This window comes from Macadamia integrifolia, chromosome 7, assembly GCF_013358625.1.
Source record: "Macadamia integrifolia cultivar HAES 741 chromosome 7, SCU_Mint_v3, whole genome shotgun sequence".
Taxonomy (NCBI): Eukaryota; Viridiplantae; Streptophyta; class Magnoliopsida; order Proteales; family Proteaceae; genus Macadamia; species Macadamia integrifolia.
In genome coordinates, this window is record NC_056563.1 from 33,868,267 (window position 1) to 33,888,069 (window position 19,803).

The window sequence follows — 19,803 nt, forward strand, 5'->3', positions numbered from 1 at the left end:
CCCCCACACACTAAAAAAAATGAAAAACCCACCCTCACCCCTCGCCTTCGCTTTACAGTCCTGCATTTCCCACCCGTGTTTTAAAACTCAGGATTGGCCTCGCATTCAGGTCGACTCGGAGCAGTTGATCTGTACTGTATTTCTTGGGGCTAGGGTGGAATCTGAGTGACTCCGACTTGATATTAGCTAAGACTAACCCATATCTCGATTCTACTCTTGAGAGGATCCGGCTCTTCTCCCTAGAGCCCAGGGACAGAAGAGTGATCTTAGGATGAGTGATCTTAGGACTGGGAGCATCCGGGCCGTGTTCATAGGTCACCTCAGTCCAGGATCACTCTCTAGTCTCTGGGTTCTATGGAGAGGAATCTTATCCCTCTTTAAAACCCTGTTTCCTTCCTACTCCACACCCCGCTAACAAATTTTTTTTTTTTTTTTAAGGTAACTAAAGCATTCTAACACCCACATTGATGCACAGTTTAAGCCTATAGTCATATTTCTGATTAACTACTTAACCCTTTGCCACTCTATTAGTTGGAAAGGAAGAAAAGGAATGGTGTGTGGCCCATAAGTTCCATAGATTGGACAGTTAGGATTATTGATCATTTATCATGGAATTAGGTTTAGATTCAATTGACATAGATTTTGTGGTTTCACTATGTGTAAGAAGATGATGTTGGTTCACAATTTAGAGACAGTTTGGGAATTCAACAATTTTGTTTATCAGAGGATAGGATTAGGGAATTTAGGACCTTTTGTTGAGGACTCAATTATTTTCTCTGATGGCTGCACATGGGCTAGCTGGATATGCAGTTGAGTCTGCTTGACAATCAGCATGGCTCATGGGATGTTAGAAGACTGAGTATATGACTATAATGTTATAATGTATGTTTATTTGTCTTGTCTATATAAGTAAAAACAAAAAGATGTGAAATCCTAAATTTGATGATAATAGAGGTTTCTGTTGTCGTTTGCTCCCTCCCCTTCCCTCTCTTTATACATTAGATTCAGCCCTCTTTCATGTCATGTGCTTTTTTTGGGAGGAGGTTAGGTATGCCAGCTATTTTTATGGAACCACCAGCTCAATCAATGGGATGGCAAGGATGAAAAGGGTATAAACGAGTTTTTCAAGATGAGGAAAAGAAATTTAGACATAGATCTAGATATACTGACGGCATTCTCAACCTTTTCTCATTTAATAAGGAAAGAGAAGAGTTCAACCCAAAAAAAAAAAAGGTGACGACAACCCATTTATAATGAAAAATAAGAGAGAAAACTGATAAAAGAGTAGAGGAGAGAGACTGAGGGAGGGAGAAGTACACACCGACAACATGCACTTCATTTTCCCGCTTTTTTGTGTTCCCTACACTTAATAATACACTACAGTAGTGGACATTTGTCTTTGGAAAGCCTTGGATGAACACAAGTTTCTTTTACTGTTCACAGATCTATGGTAAATGGCCACTTCTCCTATTCTGTAAATCATTTAATCCGCTTTATGTATTGGTGGCATGGTGATCTTTATACTTTTCTTTAACAAAGTTCATTTTTTCATCAATTAAAAAATGGTTCTACTAACTTTGCTCACTTTTTTTGGAAAAAGAACCTGCCAATCAAATTCAAAAGTAGCATTGGATATTGAATTTTAAGCATGACGTTACAAAGTAGCCAATCTGCCTTGAACTAGTAACCATTCTGCATCAAATGAATTGTGTCCCATATCATATCTTAGATCAGGGCAAACTGGAATTCAACGAATCCCACGCCTCTCTCATTGACTTGTTAGAAATCCGCAATCCGTAGGTTATGCAACAATTCAATTTATCCCAACTAAATGAGGTCAGCTACATGGGTCCTATTCCTCCAATCAGTTCTATTCAAAGCCATAAAAGATTCAAATCCTGAGCTATACATGTCTTTCCTCACTATTTTTCCAACCTGCCATAACAATCACTAGACCCATGAAGCCGACAGAGCCGACTGATTTACTGAGATTATGGTACTGTTGCTGTTGGTGGTGGGAATGATGATGATGGTCATGGTCTACAACAGGTATATACCACAAAGGAAGTTTCTCCTCAAGCCATGTAACTAAGCCCCTCGATAAACCATTCATGGAGAGCCAACTGATAAGAGAAAAACACAGAATCTCTGACCCATGAGAATTGCTTGCAGGAGCGAACATATTTTGGCCGCCTGGATGATGGAACAAAAGGGATAACATAGTTCCAGACATAAACATGAGATTCCTCCGCTACTGAGATGATATGTCTATCATTTGAAGTGAATGAGGCAGACATTTGGCTCCCAGACTTACACTGACCTGTTCAAAAACAATAAAATAGATGAAAATAAAGGCCAAATATTCATGAATCCAAACCCATCACCCTAAGAATGAAGACATGCTTTTGAGGTAAAGATAGTCATTTGCAGATAAGAGAATCCAAATCAATGTTTAAGTGTTCCAACTGCCATATCAACATATTTAGATATGAAATAAGCGAGTTGGGAATAAGCTGCGAAGTTCAGAAATTTCTTGCCCAAGTCTTACCAAAGTCATAACAGGTATCCAGACAAGAAACTAAGAAAATTGGAAGTAGAGATACATTCCTTAGTCCCTATTGTAAACAATGTTGATATGTCGTGCATGGATTTCTGTAGCAAATACAAACTCTCAACTACAATATAGTACAATAATATAACTTTGACCAAACAAACTACGTGACACACTGAAATATAAGCATCGACTTTACCAATGACTGGGTAATAATTCCATCTTATAATGATTGATCTTTTGAAAAGAATAGTTCTAGTGAGAAATTCCATTGGGATAAGAAAAGAAAAGCACCTGGCTACTTCTTGGGTTCCTCTTTGGCTTCATCATCTATAGATACTGACCAAACGTATGGCAACACCACAATTATGTTCTCTCAGGGGCTCTAGACGCTGGCCTTGCCTTCATGGAAGTGCTCCTGTTTCTGTTCTTGGGCCTGAAGGAAATCAGCATTGATTGGTAGGGAAACAACCTAGATGGCTGCCCTTTGGCTGCTTGCCCAACCGCCAAAAGAGTGATTGTTGATAATTGCCCAGTTTTCTAACTTAAATTTGCAGAGGATAAGCAATCATTGAAATGTAAATACATTTGTAAGATATTTCACATTTTTTTCTCATGATTCTAATATAAACCAGCAGTAGCTAAGTTATCTCATCTACCTTGGCTTCTTAAACAAGTGAGGGGCTGTTGCTACCTTCATAACATAGCCAAATACATTGGCATTCACATTGGTGCATATTTTTGAAGGTCACATGGTGGAAAAGAATAAAATGGTAATGTTCATTCCACATAAAATTACAAGAATCAAGAATGTCCTCATTCGAAATTCAACTTCTATACCCTGTTAGAACTGCCTGATTACAAAGAACTGTACCCTGTTACTGCCTCCTGTATAAAATACAAACACATTCTTGGCAATAATAAATAAAAAATAATCAAAGTTCTTCCATTCTAAAAAAATTCTGCACCGAGGCCTCAATACAAATACTTAGAGGATCTCCTGATTTTCTTTCCAAGCAAAACTCAATCTTTACAGAATTAGCAGGATAGGGTACAGGTTTTGTGGCCAATAATAATCTTCTTGCAATACCCAAGAATCAGATTGTGCCTGATGTTCAACTTCTCTAGACAAGATTCTGTTTCAATAATGGGTGTTCGATTCAAAGGGGGTTTAAAACATTTAACGTTCAAGTTCAACCAAGGATTAAAGTATCGGTATCGATAGCCATATCGGTCTGCCAAAATTAAGATACATATCGGAAGGTATCGTATTATATCTGAGATATGCGGAGATACGCTAAAGATACGTAAATAAATGGATATGAAACACCTTTTTAAACACTTTTGCATAAAAAAAATTGTTAAAAAAAAAACTATTGATAACATGTACTATGCATAAACACTAAATTGAGAGTATCGCACTAAGAATTCAAGGTTTATAGTTGTCCCATAAACGTAAAATCCTTGTTCCCAACCTTGATTTCCACTTTAATTAGAGAGAAATATGGCTGGCAGCAACTTTAGAACAAAAACCCCTCAAAAAATCGTGTTTTCTAAAAAATACCCATCTTGGCCATTATATGATCGTAGCGCACTGTGTCGGTACATACCGATACTCACCGATAAGTACCGATCGATACTTACCGATACTCACCAATACGTACTGATACTCACCGATACGTACCGATCGATACATACCAATATTCACCGATACGTACCGCTACATACCAAAACGTATATTTCACCTTGATTTTATATTTTTCATAGAGTATCAGTACGTATCGATGCATATTGGTATGTATCGTAGCATATACATCGATACGAAAGGATTTTAAAAATTTCATGTATCGTATCGATCGGCTAAATTTAAGATACGTATCGGAGAGTATCGTATCGGTATCGAAAATACTTTAAACCATGCGTTCAACTAATTTAAAAATAAGAGGACTGGTCGTGATTCAAGTGACCAAGTATTTTGGCTGCCAAAGATTTCATAGCACTGTTTCCCCTCTGAGTTATATCTACCAAAAGCATCTGAGCTGAAGCCCCATACTGTTGCTTGAACTCCACCAGCTGGAAAATCCTCTCCAAAGCATTCAAAGACTCCTGTAATTGGGCAGAGGGGGAACCCAATAACTTAATAATTGCTGCAATGGCATTTGCCTCAGCCAGCACCTTACTACCATTCTGTAATCTTTGACCATCAATCAGAGTCAACAGTGCCTGTAAACCGGCCTCACAGGCCCCAATATCTGGCTCCCCAAGCACCCTCACAAGGGGTTGCACTGCATCAGCCTCCAAAAGACAAAATGAAGATTCCACAGCACATATGCCCTTGTGCACCGGGCAGGGAGTTTCGGGTGGAGCTGACCAGCACCACAATCCCCCATGTTTCTTTATTGGTTTGCTCAGCATAACTGAACTCTCTGAAAACTGAGTGAGTGAAATGGCTGCATATCGTTTTGTCAAAGCAGTTCCGGAGTCCAGCAACTGTACCAATACAGGGATAATGCCAGCTTCTGCTGCTCACTACTGCCGCTCTCTTCTGCCACTCTAGAATCATTGTAACAGTGAAACAGCGTATCGCTCCTGCGGCATTCTCAGTTAGATGGTTTCTACCTGAACCAGTATAATTTCCATCACTAAGAAATCTGAAAATGACCTGAAGTGCGCCTGCATCTAAAAGCCACTGAGTGATTTGGGTTTGGTCCATGGGAAGGTTTGCAATGATACCCATTGCAGCAGTAATCTCTTCATTATCATTAGAACTTTTGATGATCCTGACTAAGGTTTCAACACACCTCTGATTAACATGCTCTGATAGCATGCCATCATCGCCATCTGCTGTCAAGCAACAGAACAGCTTCACAGCATTTGCTCGTACAGTGGCATTTTCAAGTTCACAAAATTGAACCAATACTTGAACATCTGAACACTGTAAAATTTACACAACAAAGAAATCAAAATTTCCAGTCAACCAATGATTTTATGCTATTATCCAATAGAAATTGATAAAAACAGAACATGTGAAGTCTTAGGGGTTTTTAGGCCCATTTTGAGGCATAAAAAAAGGCTTCATTAAAATGTTACCACAGTATAGCATAATTTTAGGAAAAATGTGCCAAATGCAAGTACTAGATGGGCTCATTTCAGCTTAGAAAAAAAAAATTGGGGAGGGGAGGGGAGGGGAGGGGAGGGGGAAGAGAGACTAGAATTCTTGAAAAATTAGAAAAGGACAATCTTCCTACTTGTGAATATATTTGGCTATTTGACCATTGAATCCCATGCTAATAATACACCTACTTTAATTGCTCATTTTGCGAACAAATCTGTGGAAGACTCATTTCAGATATGATGAAAGGGTAAACAAGTTGGATAATGTGTGCTTTCAGATGGTTAAAGAAAATTAACAGGATATCTTATCTTTTCCATGATCATAAATGGTAGAAAATGGAAACCAATTATGTGGGACCCAATTAAGGAAAGATAGAAAAGAAAGAAAGTTGGGGCATAACACCCAAATACACAAAGTATTCTCCAGTCTACACTCCTCAAACTCAAAAGAATTCCATCCATTAAGGTCTAATCATTATCCAACCGTTGGTTCAACTTCTATGTTCTTTATTTGTCTTCATATTTTCAGGAGTCATCAAAAATGGCGACCAATTCAAAGACGTGGCAGTTCATTTCGAAATTCAGGCTGACTAAATGTCCCAAACCCAAAGTTTTAACACCCCAAATACCATTGTATACTGGAGCAGTGGCTTTCTGAGCATATATTGAGTGAAATGGGTGGAAATGTACCACATACTTCAATCTGCAAAATAATCTGTGACAGATTCATTTTACCATAGCAAAAAACAGCTGAAGATTTGTCTCTCCCAATGACCAACCAATGTTGATGGGATATTCTTCTACTTCTCATGGATCATAAATCACAGAAAATGAAAGTACGAACTTCGTGGGATCAATTCAAAGGCATTTGAACTTAATTACATTGTTACAAAACTAGTGCCTAAAGAAATAATAATTACAAAATTAACCTGAGCAAGATTCCCTAAACCAAAAGCATCAACACCAAAACTAAGCAGCTATGTCCATGGATCTAATATTTATAACATTAGTACCCAAAAATAGAAACTTAATTATGAATTAAGCTGAGTAAGAATTTCTAGATATGGAAGCATTACCACCACTCCCCCAGAACCAAGTGGCAAAGTCACCGGATTTAATTTTTAATGAGGATAAAGTTGTCCAACACTAAGAATACATGGCTGGAAATGCATATTTCTATGAGTAAATGATCAGGAATCCATCACAGATAATAAATTTCTCTGTTTTGGTAAACAACAAGAGTCTGTCACTCGTACAGATCTTCGTAAGCCTATATTTAGCAATGAACCTTGTCTTATACATGGATGAACAAATAGATGTATACTCTTTTGGAAATTCAAGATTCAAATGGAGTTTAAACTTTAAGGTATTCTAAATTGAATTATAGCAGTGAAGTTGGTCTTGTAACAATATTCAGTGAGGTAATAACGTTCAATGATCCCAAACTTTTCAAGGAGCCAAATTGGCTTTGTAGTACGTTAATAGGATACTGGTTCAGTCCTTGCAGCAAAATCAGAATCCTCAGTACACAGGATCGTAGGGAGGTGAGAACACTACCAAAATTGAAAAAAAAAATTCAAAAACGAAGGAAGGAGTAAGAAAGATAAGATATGGTTTGAAGAGTCTCACCCCAGGCCTAGTCTATAATCTCACTCATCACGCTAGCATCTCACCAGGAACAGCATCTCACTGTAGTCTGTCTCACACTAAAGAATTGTAAAACCAAAATTTTATTCAAATTCTGATTTGAAATGCTTACAAGCAACTCTTTTTGTAGAGAGGTTGGGAGGGTTCTAGACCCTCATTGGAACTTCCTCCTAGACTTAATGACCTATATATTTCCAAGGACTTACATTGGGACTCTTCTCAAGATATTTAATGACTTCACATTTTCAAGGTCTTCACAACTAACAATAAAACTAATCTACTGACAAACCTCATATATGGACTGGGATACATATTTCCAGCTCATGACCCATAATAAACCCATTAGGATTCTTATTTAACCCATTAGACTAGGACTTGGGCTTGTTCCAGCGTAAATACTTGAGCTGGAAATTCTCTTGTTCTAAATCAGCTCCAACCAGCTTGAAAAAAACTCATCCACGAGTTTTGTAGTGACGACAGGGTAACAACATGTGAGTAACAGCTTTGACCAGTCTCAAAGACAACTCTAATAATGTAGGTCTTCAACCCAAGGAGCTTTCTCTTCAAAGGGTCCAGGTGGAATGACGAACCCAATGTGTGCAATGTCGCAATCATCATCAAAGAGTAAAGGATGTGAGTGGTCCCCCATAATAGTATCGTCAACTTCTTAACCCACTGCTTCAGCTTAAATTGTAGTAGCAGATGCATTAGTTTCCTCATCATTGTTGTCCTCAGTACTCTCTGTTGATGAAACCAAACATAAGACATAAGTGCCATGGGTCACCATACCATCATCATCTATAGGTTGTTCCTCAACCTTCTCCTTGGGAGGAAGCCTATCATAGAACTCCGTCTCCGGATTGACGGCAATGGATGCTACAATAGCATTCTTTGGGCATTGGGGGCAGAACTTAGCAAAGTGTCCATATTTGGCTTCAAACCTGTACTCGATAGCAGTCATGCAGTCTGATAGCTACCTGATCATGTCAGTGAACTGGTTGAGAATAACTGTTGGGTTAGAATTCCTTGAACTAGGTTTAGCCACAGCTCTGATACCAAAATAATGGCATTTTGGTTCAGCCCTTGCAACAAAATCAGAATCCTTAGACAGGATCGTGGGGAGGTGAGCACAAAACCAAAGTTGAGCAATTTAAAGTAGTTAGTTGTACATAATGGTTGAATAATTTAAAAAGTTATTTATTAGCCTACTTATTTAACCCATTAGACTAGGATTTGTCTTATTCTGGCGTGAATACTTGTCCTGGAACCTCTGTTGATGTCATGATTAACTAATGACCACTAATACTAAGTAAATACATAACTAACAACCATCAACACTGACGAACTAAATAATGTTCAATGCTAATACTCAGGGACTAAGACTTTTAAGGAAATGCACAGATATTTATGCTTCAACCAACCAGAATCCATTGACTGCCTATTATCCCCATTATCTCCCCCACTGAAATCTGAAATTAATCTCTGTTTTTTTCAAGCCATCTATTTTCTGCCAAAACCTAAAATTAATCCCTGCTGTTTTACCTTATTAGTTGACTGATTTCAGAGGACTGCGCGGGTTGCTTATTATGCTTAGTGTCTTGATTGATTTGTGCTAAACCTAACACATATTTGCTGCCATGTTCCCTTCCCCATACCCCTATTTGACGCTTGGGTAGTTTAAGTGTTTTTCATGCTTAGATTATTATTGACCAATGCTACCCTGTTAATTAGTCTATTATCTTGCATGTTAAATCTGTACTTTGCTGAGCAGCTTTGAACCCAACCCAATTCAAGACCTATTGAGTATTCCTTACTCTAGTGGATTGACCCCTTGTAGGAAACCTAGTTGCCTAGGCACCCTACTTACATCAGAAGCCTTTGGCAACAAGTCTGGCCTTGTACCGATCCACTGTACCATCAGCCTTCTGTTTTATTGTGAAGACTCATTTGCACCCAACAATCTTCTTTTGTGAGGGAAGACACACCAGATCCCATGTGCCATTCTTCTTCAAAGCCTGCATCTCTTCAACCATAGCTGTCTGCCATTGTGAGTTTGCACTCGCTCCCTGCCAGGTATGAGGAATGGACACAGAGGAAAGAGAAGACACAAAACTATAGTAGGAAGGAGAGAGTAAGTCATAAGAAATAGTTTTAGCAATAAGATGTAAAGTACAAGACCTAATGCCTTTATGAACAGCAATAGGCAACTCAAGAGACTGACCAACAGAAGGAGAAGGAGAATTACCAGGGTCCAAGGGGACAAAATCTGGATCGAGAGGAGACGACTGCCATTAGGGGTGTCAAAAGTGAACCCAAACCGATAAGACCGATTGAAACCGACAGAAAAAATCTAGACCAAGCCAAACCAAGGGCTTATTGGATTGGTTTCAGATCAGGGGTATTAGAAGTTATCGATTTCGGTTCTGTTCGTGTTAACCTGATGGGCACCCGATGGGACCGACCGATCAACCCAATAATTGGTCGAAAATTAAAACCCTATTTGACACCTATAGTCCTATATTATATATCCTTCTCTTTGGAGTTACAGCCGTTTGTCACTCAATAATTAATGAATTAATATATTTCATTCTCCAAGACAAGACCAAGAGTCCAAGTCCACTTTAGCGGCTGAAATTTTGGAATTGTGCGGCTGTGCTACCTCTTTCTCCTTCGTCTTCCTCTCACGTAGTCACGTTGACTCGGCATAGTTTTGGTAAGCAGTTTCTTCTTCTTTCCGCCACTTTCTTTGAAAAGAAGGGGAGCGCTTCTAAAGCTCTCATCAGTTGATGTCAATCTGTGGGCCTTTTGTGTCTCTTTTTTTAATGTTTGTTTAGATCATCATATCCGATCATGGATCAATGCATTTGGTATATTTTTATTTTGTGAGTATGTGAAAAGAATTACACCCAACCCAAACCATTAGTAACTCGATACCAAAAAATCAAATCAAACTGAAACCAAACCAAACCGAAACCAAAACCAACCGAAAACCGAAATTTCTTAATGGTTTGGTTTCGGACTCACACATTTTTGAACTGAAACTGATTCAAACCAACCGAAACCGCCCAATTGGCATCCCTAACTAGCATGGTAGGGTAGATGCTGAATGTGTAGTGGTCTAAGTCTACTCTCTATGACTGCACACACATATCTCTGGCCAAGGCGCAGTAGGAGGAGTGTCACTCTCCCCCTGAAACAGGATACTAGCAGGGATAGCAATTTCAAGAGACGGCAGCACATCTTCCACAATAGAAGGAGACTCCCCCTGAAGATGTCACAATGTGGTATGACGCAAATTCGTGAAAGACAACATCTATAATCACAAACCAAAGCCGAGTAAGAGGATGAGAACACTGATAGCCTTTCTGAGTAGGAGCATACCCTAGAAAAATGCATTGGAGACCACGAGAATCAAACTTTCCATGAGGATGATGATCGCGAGCATAGCAAACACTACCTAATACCTTAGGAAGAACAGGAAAAGTAATGGAACCTTGGAGAAGATCCAAAGGGGAGCGGAAGGCATGGACCCGAGAAGACATTCTGTTGATAAGAAAGGCAGCAGTGATAATTGTGTCGCTCCAGTACTAGGGAGGAACATGCATCTCAAACATAAGAAAGCGTGCTACCTCACAAAGGTGGCAATTCTTCCGCTCAACAACCCCATTCTGAGCCAGAGTATCCACACAACTAGTCTGATGAGATGATCGGAAGGGTAAGCTTGAAAGGACGCTTCAAAGTATTCCCAACCATTGTCGCTTCGAAGGATCTTAATGGTAGCACCAAACTGAGTCTGAACCATGCAGTAAAATTGCTAAAAGCAATAGAAGGTCTCGCCCTTGGTTTGCATCATATAAACCCATGTAGTCCGAGAATGACAATCAATAAACGAGACAAACCACCGATAACTATTGATAGACACATAGCGGGATGGACCCCAAATATCAGAATGTATCAATGAAAAATGAGTGACACTTTTATTTCCAGAAACAGAATAAGTGATTCGAGTTTGTTTGGCCAAAACACATGCCTCACAAAAAAAACTAACTCGAATTACAATTTTTAAAGGAAGGAAAAACTCTAGCTAAAGTTCCCAAAGGGGGATGTCCCAACTGACGATGCCATTGCAATAACTCAGAGATAGGAGGTGACGTAGAAGATGTCTGAAGAGCCTAACCAAAGACCAACGCCGAGTCATCATCAAACAGATATAGACCACTACATGCCCTACCAGAGCCAATTGTTGCCCCTGTCACCAGATCTTGAAAAACACAATGAGACGGGAAAAATGTGACTATGCAATTAAGACTGGAAGACTACTAATGGACAAAAGGTTAGTAGGAAAAAAAGGAACATGCAATATAGTTGAAAGGGATAAAGAGGGGGTACAACCAACAAAGCCCATCCCCAGAATAGTGGAATAAGTCTCATTAGCTAATTTGACCTTACCATTACCAGGACAAATAGTGTACTATGAAAAAAGAGACAAGCGGCCTGTCATATAATCAGAAGCCCCAGAGTCTATAATCCAAAGGGTAGAAGGGACATGGTATGGCCACAAAAAGAGATACCTGACCCAGAAGGGGTGGAATGAGTAGAGCTCGCAGTGGCAAGTGTAGGAGAGTCTGGACGTGTCAAGAGGCGTCGGAGGGCAGTAAACTTGTCAAATGATAGTGAGGCTACTGAGGAGCTAAGAACAGAGTCAGAGTCAGGGCTATCAGTATGGTTAGCCTGCCCAAAAGTACCGACACGACCCTTCCCTCACCCTTTTTTAGATGTATCAACAAGACGACCATGAAGCTTCCAGCAGTGCTCCTTGGTGTGATGCTTCTTCCCACAGTAATCGCACTTCACTAGAGTCCTAGTAGAGGAGCCACCAGACTGTGGGGTTGCACTAAGGGACTGAGTGCCAAAAACAAGTGCAGATCTCTCAGTAGGAGTGACGGCTTGCTGTGGAAGCATAGTGATACGTCTAGGCATAGGCTTGATCTAAGGTAAGAAAAGGGAAACGACTCAAAACCTGGGACCGCAACTGATCAAACTCCACATTCAGACCTACTAGAAAGTCATAAACCCTGATTTTGTCCTCTCGCTTCTAAAACTTGGTGACATCCTCAGCGATGGAAGGAGTATACTCCTCATAAAAATCCAACTCAGTCCATAGTGACTGCAACTCATAATAGTACCGTGACAAAATGAGCCCCCTCTGCCTCAAGTCACGAACCTTCTAGCGAAGCTCAAAGACCTGAGCATCATTCCCTTCCTGGGAATAGATATCCTAGACAAACTTCCAGATCTTCGCAATGGAGTCAAAGAGGAGATAGCCACGCAAAAGCCGTGGCAACATGAAGTTGACAAGGAAGACCATAACCAGAGAGTTGGCACACTCCCACTTGTCAATCTTAGTACCAGTGGTCGGACGCTTCGTGGTTCCAATGAGGTACCCGTAATAGCCACGGGACTTGATAGAGATGCAGACCGAGCGTGACCAAATAAGGTAGTTTGTGCCCTCAAGCTTGCTAACACAAGGAGAAAAGGTAGGAAAATCCGTGGTATCTCCGCCAGTAGAAGAAGATGAGATGATAGACATAATTGCTACTCAAGGAGGCTGTGTAAATAGAAGAGACACTAGTCGTAGATAGAGAAAGCACTAAAATAACTAGTAAAAGCTAGAAAGCCCAAAAAACGATAAAAGGTAAAACCCTGAGAAAACGATTTTGGGGATAGCTCTAGAATAGAGACCTTAAAAGAAAAAGTGGTCGATACATACCACCACAAGGAGAAGAGACACAAATCACAACAAACATCAAGACGATCGGAGCATCCAGTGGGAAAAAAGCACCCCGACAATGAAAAAATGTTCTCAGGGAGAAAACCTTGAAAAAGTGATGGGGATAGCTCTAGAACAAAGACCTCAAACGAAAAAATGGTCGGTACATACCACCACAAGGATAAGAGGCACCAATCGCAACAAAAATCAAGACAGTCGGAGCATCGAGCTGGGAAAAAGCATCCCAGCAATGAAAAAACATTCTCAGGGAGAAAACCCTAAAAAAGTGATAAAAAAAGGTTTTGGGTCTCTCAGATCATTGTAGAAGAGAGTCTGCTAGCCCAGGGGAAGGATGGGTGGAGGCTAGAAACCCTCTTGGTGATTTAAGAAGCTCCCACTACGAGAGAGAAGCAGATGAAGAGAGATGGAGGGTGGTGCTGGGAGAGAGAGAGAGAGAAATAAAAAAGAGGCAAAGAGATGGAGAAGAGGGAGAGCCCTTAGGGTTTCGGATCCTAAGGTGCTGATACCATGTTGAATGGGGTGATGACTTGTGTCTAATATGACACCAGCCCTCTTTATTTATAACAATAGAGAAAAGGTTCTAAAGAATTACAAAGACCATTAAACCCCTTAGGGTCTATTTGGTAACTGACACTTTCCCTAAAACCCATTATTACAACACTCTCCAGTTCCTTTGAATCTCCTCCTCTCGACAATCTCCGACAATCTCCTCTTCTCCCAAGATTTTGATCTCTCTGAACCAACGGCACATAACCATACTGATAGGGACATCAAGACGTACAGCCGAAGGAAGAAGAAGACCCAACCTTCTTTGTGGTTGGAGGATTAGAAGGAGGAAGAAAAAGAAAGGAAGGCTCGATCCAGCCTTCCCAGCGCTGGATCGAGTCCTCTCTTTCCTTTCTTTGCCAAGATTGTGTGGCCCCCACCAAATCGGATATGTTAGTAGTTTTATTTCTTAGGATTTTGCTAAGATTGTGTGGCCCCCACCAAATCTGATATGTTAGTAGTTTTATCTCCTAGGATTTTGTTTATTTGAGTCTTTAGGTCAATTAGGAAACTAAATAAATATCCTATTGATTTCTTTTTAGAAAGTTTCTTTGTTTATGAAATAGCATTCCTAGAATATTCTTTTCTTTTTAGTAATTAGTCTCTTATTAATGTAAGGCCATTGGCCACGGAATGAATTATTGAATGAAGAAATTTGAAAGAAAAGAAAGCTCCCAACCCCCCACGATTCATCCTTCTTGCTGCCCTCTCCCTCTTCTCGTTTCTAATCTTGCCCCTCCCCTCTTTTTCTCGCTAACCTCTCTTCTCATCTCTCTCTTTCGCTGCCACTGTTCCTCTCTGTTGCTGCTGCCCTGCTGTAGCCATTGTTCACAGTAACTGAAGATCTCCTCCATCGAATAGACCCCACCTGGGTTGCTGCCGGTCTCCTCATCACCGACTGGGCTGCTGCTGAACACTACACCATTGAGCTGGACTTTTCTCCTTCGACAAATAAGGTGGACTGCACCTCTGTTTTGGAGGACTTTGGCTTCTCCATTTCTTCTCAGATCGGGACAGCAAGAAGGTAAGTAAAACCCCCCTACTCCACATCCATTGACTGCCTATTATCCCCATTATCTCCCCCACTGAAATCTGAAATTAATCTCTGTTTTCAAACCATCTATTTTCTGCTGAAACCTGAAATTAATCCCTGCTGTTTTTACCTTATTAGTTGACTGATTTCAGAGAACTGCGCGGGTTGCTTATTATGCTTAGTGTCTTGATTGATTTGTGCTAAACCTAACACTTATTTGCTGCCATGTTCCCTTCCCCATACCCCCATTTGACGCTTGGGTAGTTTAAGTGTTTTTTATGCTGAGATTATTATTGACCAATGTTGCCTTGTTAATTAGTCTATTATCTTGCATGTTAAATCTGTACTTTGCTGAGCAACTTTGAACCCAACCCAATTCAAAACCTATTGAGTATTCCATACTCTAGTGGATTGACCCCTTGTAGGAAACCTAGTTGCCTAGGCACCCTCCCTACATCACATACCCAAATCGAAAAAAAATTCCCGAACTGCAAAAACATTACATAACTCCAAATAACAAAAAATCTCCAAGAGAAGTGCTGATATATTTACATTATCAAGGTTAAGTAAAATTGAGATTTGAAGCTTTTACACTTAAAGGAAGGTCCAATTGACTTTAGTTGTTACAATGGCTCACCTATCAGGTTTGCCCTCCGCATGTGAGAGCTTTTCCACACAAAGTAGATAAAAATTGCATCTGCAAGTGAGAACTTTTCCATTTACATCATCAAACTCTACAAACCCCGGCCACTTCAGAGACTCAGACTCAAAAAGAGCAAAACCAGCACCATGTTTATCCTCTGGATGTATCTACACCATTCAAATAAGTAAACACTTGGTAAGAAAAATAATTGCAGAAAGTATTAAGCCAGGGAGGAAGAAAACATATTGAAACTCATAGAAAGATAAATAGATAACGGAAAGGTTTAACCCAAAACATTTTAAGGAACTGAAGTTGTCTGATGGATAAACTGCAACAGTATAACAAGCTTCGGACATTACAGAAATTTATTAAGAACCAAAACACCCAAAAACATCAGCAAGTAAAGCCCATCTCTAGGAGGATGGAACCTCTCTGATATAACAGAAATTCAGTCATCATGTTCTCTCCATTGCCCCTCAATATGAATTATTTCAACAAACACTTTGTGGTCCTTCTAGTTCATCTTCATTCCAGTTCTCATGAATGCAATACACCCAAGAGACTCTATAAAGTCTGCAAATCAAAGAAGATCTGACCTGGGAATCTAACATCCATTGGGTCCATACTAGAATCTCAGGTAACCAGAATCAAGCAGTCCATTCTTGAAGCAGTTTGTAGAGAAAATACAAGCACAAGGGAATCGGATACAAGGGAAGAAAACTCAGATACTTGAAAAATATTAGCAGGTTTGCGCAATTTCAAAAGTTGCTCAAGCAGCCCCATTTCACCTAGAGAGAGAGATGGACAAGGGAAAATGCAGAGAAAAGTGAGATAAAGCGGACAAAGAGGATAAGAAGTATAGACCAATTGAATAATGTACCTTGCTTCCCCACACAGCCCACTCTCTCTCAAATGCTCCGCTCTGCCATCCGGATTGCCACCTCCACCCCTTCCCTCTACGAGGGCCTGTCTGCTGCAATATTGCCAACGCCCCAATCCTGAAAATTTTGACCTTGGGATATGTAAAAAATGCTTTCATACGTCATATGTTAAATTTCAGATTTAGATTCCATCCCCATTGATGTCCATATTGGCATGCACACTCCCATAGGCTTGGATTCCTCAAAGGGGAAACACCTCTTGGTGTGGTGGTGGTTGCCAGCCGCAGTAGAGCGCATGCCTAAGTCCTAGGGAGAGGTCGCGTGTTCGACTCTTCCCCCCCCCCCATTTGGATGTGTGACATCCTATAATTCCCCCTTGTCCCCCTGGCTGCCCATTCCTCTTGGAGCAGGACACCACCCATGGCCATCCTAGTGGCCTATGGGCCTTCGACAAGAATTGAAAAAAAAAAAAAAATGATTTTATCAAAGCACGGTTCGCCACTTGGTCAACTGTATTTTGACTGAAAGTTTTACTGTGATCAGTTTATATAAGAAAAGTTCTGAAACATATCAGTTAAGAGCTCAATCTTGTAAAGTTGGTCCACAGCCCAGAGCCAAATTACGAAATGTATTAACAATAACAGTTCAAATATGCTACAAAGAACAATTTGAACCAGAGATACAATGGAACAGCAGCAACTAGATTGGAGTTGGCTTATCTACGAAATAAATCCAACAAGTCCCTGTAAGATCATATGTCCGAATCCACAAACAATTACAGTTATCCATCAACTAAGTTTCTACCCCGATCTACACAACTATACCTCAACAATTTTATGGAGCCTAAACTGTTCCTCGTCACCTCATCTCTTCTTTTCCTTTCATATAAGCTTGACAGGTACCTCTTATTTGAAATGAAAATTGGTCAAGGTAACTGAATTTGGGTTGCTCGGCTTGCCAACCTTCGGTTGTTTAGGAAGGTATTCAAGCTCCCAAGTCTCACCCATATCTAAGGCATGATGTAATATCACTTCAATTAACATTTGACTTAACGAAGCCTTTTTCAGAACAGCTCCTCTCAATGAATATACCACTCTTGGTCAGAATCCATTTTCCAGACTTGAAGACTATCTTAAATCAGACCCAAGTCACCCAATATCAATCCAATGCTACCAGCAGAAGAATTTGATTTGTTCTGTGTTATTAAGTCTTTTGGTATGTTAATTTCTTCACTCAACACTGCCATCCTCCAAGTAGGAAAAGAAGAATAAGTTTCCTCCTGCATTTGCACATGACGCAGCCGATACACTCTCATCCAGCAACGATCTTCAGATTTTACTGCAACCATTGTATCCACCTGAGCACCAAGCTAGCTACAAACTCAATAGGCTCAACTGGTGATTTAATTCATTTGCCTCTGAAGCTCGCAGGGTGGTCAGTGAATAACAAAAGTGAACGATGAATTGCAGCTCAGCCATAAGCTTTGAAGAGTCCGTAGAGTGGCCTATTTTTAATCTCAATTTGCTTCTTCAGAGGGACCATCCAAAAGCTATATTTTTAACTTGTTCCAAGGGAGTGTGGCTTTGAATTAGTATGCCCAAAATTTTCTCTCATTACCTGCTTAACTTCCCAAATGCGATCAACCAGCAGTGTCTAATAATACCTTCTCTAGAATTACTCTTGAACTGTTCAAATTGCAGTCGACCTTACTCACAAATACCTCCCATGAATCAGTGTCGAGGAAGGTCTCTTTAGTACTAATTACCATGTGAAGAACCTTGGTCACATCCTTTTGCATTCCTGACTGGTTAAGCCCTTCAACCAAGATAGAGTAAGTTGACTTATTTGGCATACATCCCTTCTCCAACATCTCATCTACAATCCTGACTCCTTCCCTTGCTTTACCCACTTTACAGAACCCCTTAATCAACATGTTATAGGTGAATGCATTCGGAACACATCCCTTCTCCACCATATCATCCCACAACCTTCCAGCTTCCTGCAACTCCCCCCTCTCGCACATTCCTGAGATTAGTGTGTTATATGTCAAAATACTAGGAATTGAGCCCTTTTCGAACTCATCAAACAGCTCCTTTGCTTCCGAGATCTTACCCTTCTTACACATCCAGTAAATGAGGGTGCTCGAAATAGCATTATCTGGAGTGCAATTTTTTCTCAATAGCTTCTTCCACAGAACACAAGCATCTTCAACTCTTCCCTCCTCACATAAAACATCAATCACCTTGCAACAGAGTGACGAGCTTGGTACATATTTTTTCTCAAGCATATCATCGAGCAAATTCAGAGCTTCACCTGATTTCTTCTCTTTACAGTAGGCTTCAATCATAACTCCATAAGTAACCTCATTGGGATCAACGCCATTCTCTTCCATATCGTCCATTACCTTGACAGCATCGATCAACCTCCCTTGCTGACAGAATCCGTCCATCAAGATCGTATATGTCGTCGCATCCGGAATCCATCCACGATCCAAAATCTCATCAAAAACCTTCTTGGCTCCATTCAAATCACCGCGGAAACAATAGCCGCCTAATATCGTTGTGTAGGTGACGAGATTGGGAACCATCCCCATCGCTGGCATTTCATCCAAAACCTTAAGTGCCCCATCCAAATCGTTCTTCTTACACAAAGCTTTGATCAAAATATTACCAGTGAAGACATTAGGGATGATCCCAAACTTCTTCCTACAATTTTTAAACAAGAGATGCACCAAGCCGTATCGCTTGTTCTGAATCATAGCGTTCAGTAGCGTATTGAGGGATCTAACGGATCGATCAACACCAAAATCCGGGATCCGGAGGAAGGTTTGTAAAGCCTGTTTGGGGCGGCTCGCTATACCATAGTTGCGGATCACCATTACGAAGAGATTCTCGCCGCATTTGATGTGTGAATTTTGGAGATCAGAAAGAAGGGTTTCCAATTGTTGGAAGGCTCGAGCACGGGCGAGCTTCTCGATGATGGCGTTGTAGGTGTCGTAGTTATGGGAAAACCCAGAGTGGAAATTGCCGGCGTGGTCGAAAATCTGGAGAGCGAGGTCGAGGTTCTGCTGACGGTAAATCATGGCGACGAGACGTTTGGGGTAGAGACGCTGAGGCCATGGTTTGATTGGGGGAGTGACTGTGTAGGATTTTAGGAGATCTTCCTTGGAGTGAACAATGGAGAGATGGTTATCAGATGGGTGAGACAGAAAGGGGTCGGTGGTGGTGATGGTGGTGGTGAGTAAGCTAGAAGAAGAGGAGCTTGAGAGGGAACGGGTGATGGAGACTCTGTACAGGGTTGAGAGAGATGACTTCATTAGATGGAAATCGAATAGGGGGAGAGGAGATTACCAAGGCTGCAAAGTAGGTCGTCTTCCTCTCCAAAGAAAGTCCGCAGCGGAAACCAGAAATCGAACTACAGAACTACCACGGCATAGATGTGAACCCGCCTGAGGATTGAAGAACCTTCGATCAAGAGACAGCAGCGGAGAACTCGCACAGATTTGAACCAGGATTTCGAAACCTCTTGACCTCGTCGTCAACGCCGTCAATTTCGTTATAAGGGCATGGATGAATTCGTTGCCTGTGTATATTGGCA

At 40.7% G+C, this 19,803-nt stretch overlaps 1 protein-coding gene across 2 annotated transcripts; it reads right to left on the minus strand.

Annotated features, from left to right (window-relative positions):
* Nucleotides 1-5,352: 5,352 nt before the first annotated feature.
* LOC122083284 (pentatricopeptide repeat-containing protein At5g16420, mitochondrial) lies at nucleotides 5,353-19,803 on the minus strand. 2 transcript variants are annotated; one of them, XR_006141613.1, is made up of 3 exons: nucleotides 17,031-19,803; nucleotides 15,320-15,492; nucleotides 5,353-5,486 (listed from the first exon to the last, which is right to left on the minus strand). XR_006141613.1 is itself a non-coding variant. In XM_042651035.1 (1 exon), exon 1 carries the CDS (start codon nucleotides 19,520-19,522, stop codon nucleotides 17,846-17,848), a length of 1,677 nt encoding a protein of 558 aa, XP_042506969.1. In that variant the 5' UTR covers nucleotides 19,523-19,803; the 3' UTR covers nucleotides 16,818-17,845. The 2 variants fall into 2 exon arrangements, 1 of the variants encoding a protein (XP_042506969.1); XM_042651035.1 differs by lacking the exons at nucleotides 5,353-5,486; nucleotides 15,320-15,492 and having other exon boundaries at nucleotides 16,818-19,803.

Excerpts from the sequence above, each read along its gene's own strand:
- LOC122083284 (XM_042651035.1), bottom strand. The coding sequence starts at position 19,522 with ATGAAGTCATCTCTCTCAACCCTGTACAGAGTCTCCATCACCCGTTCC.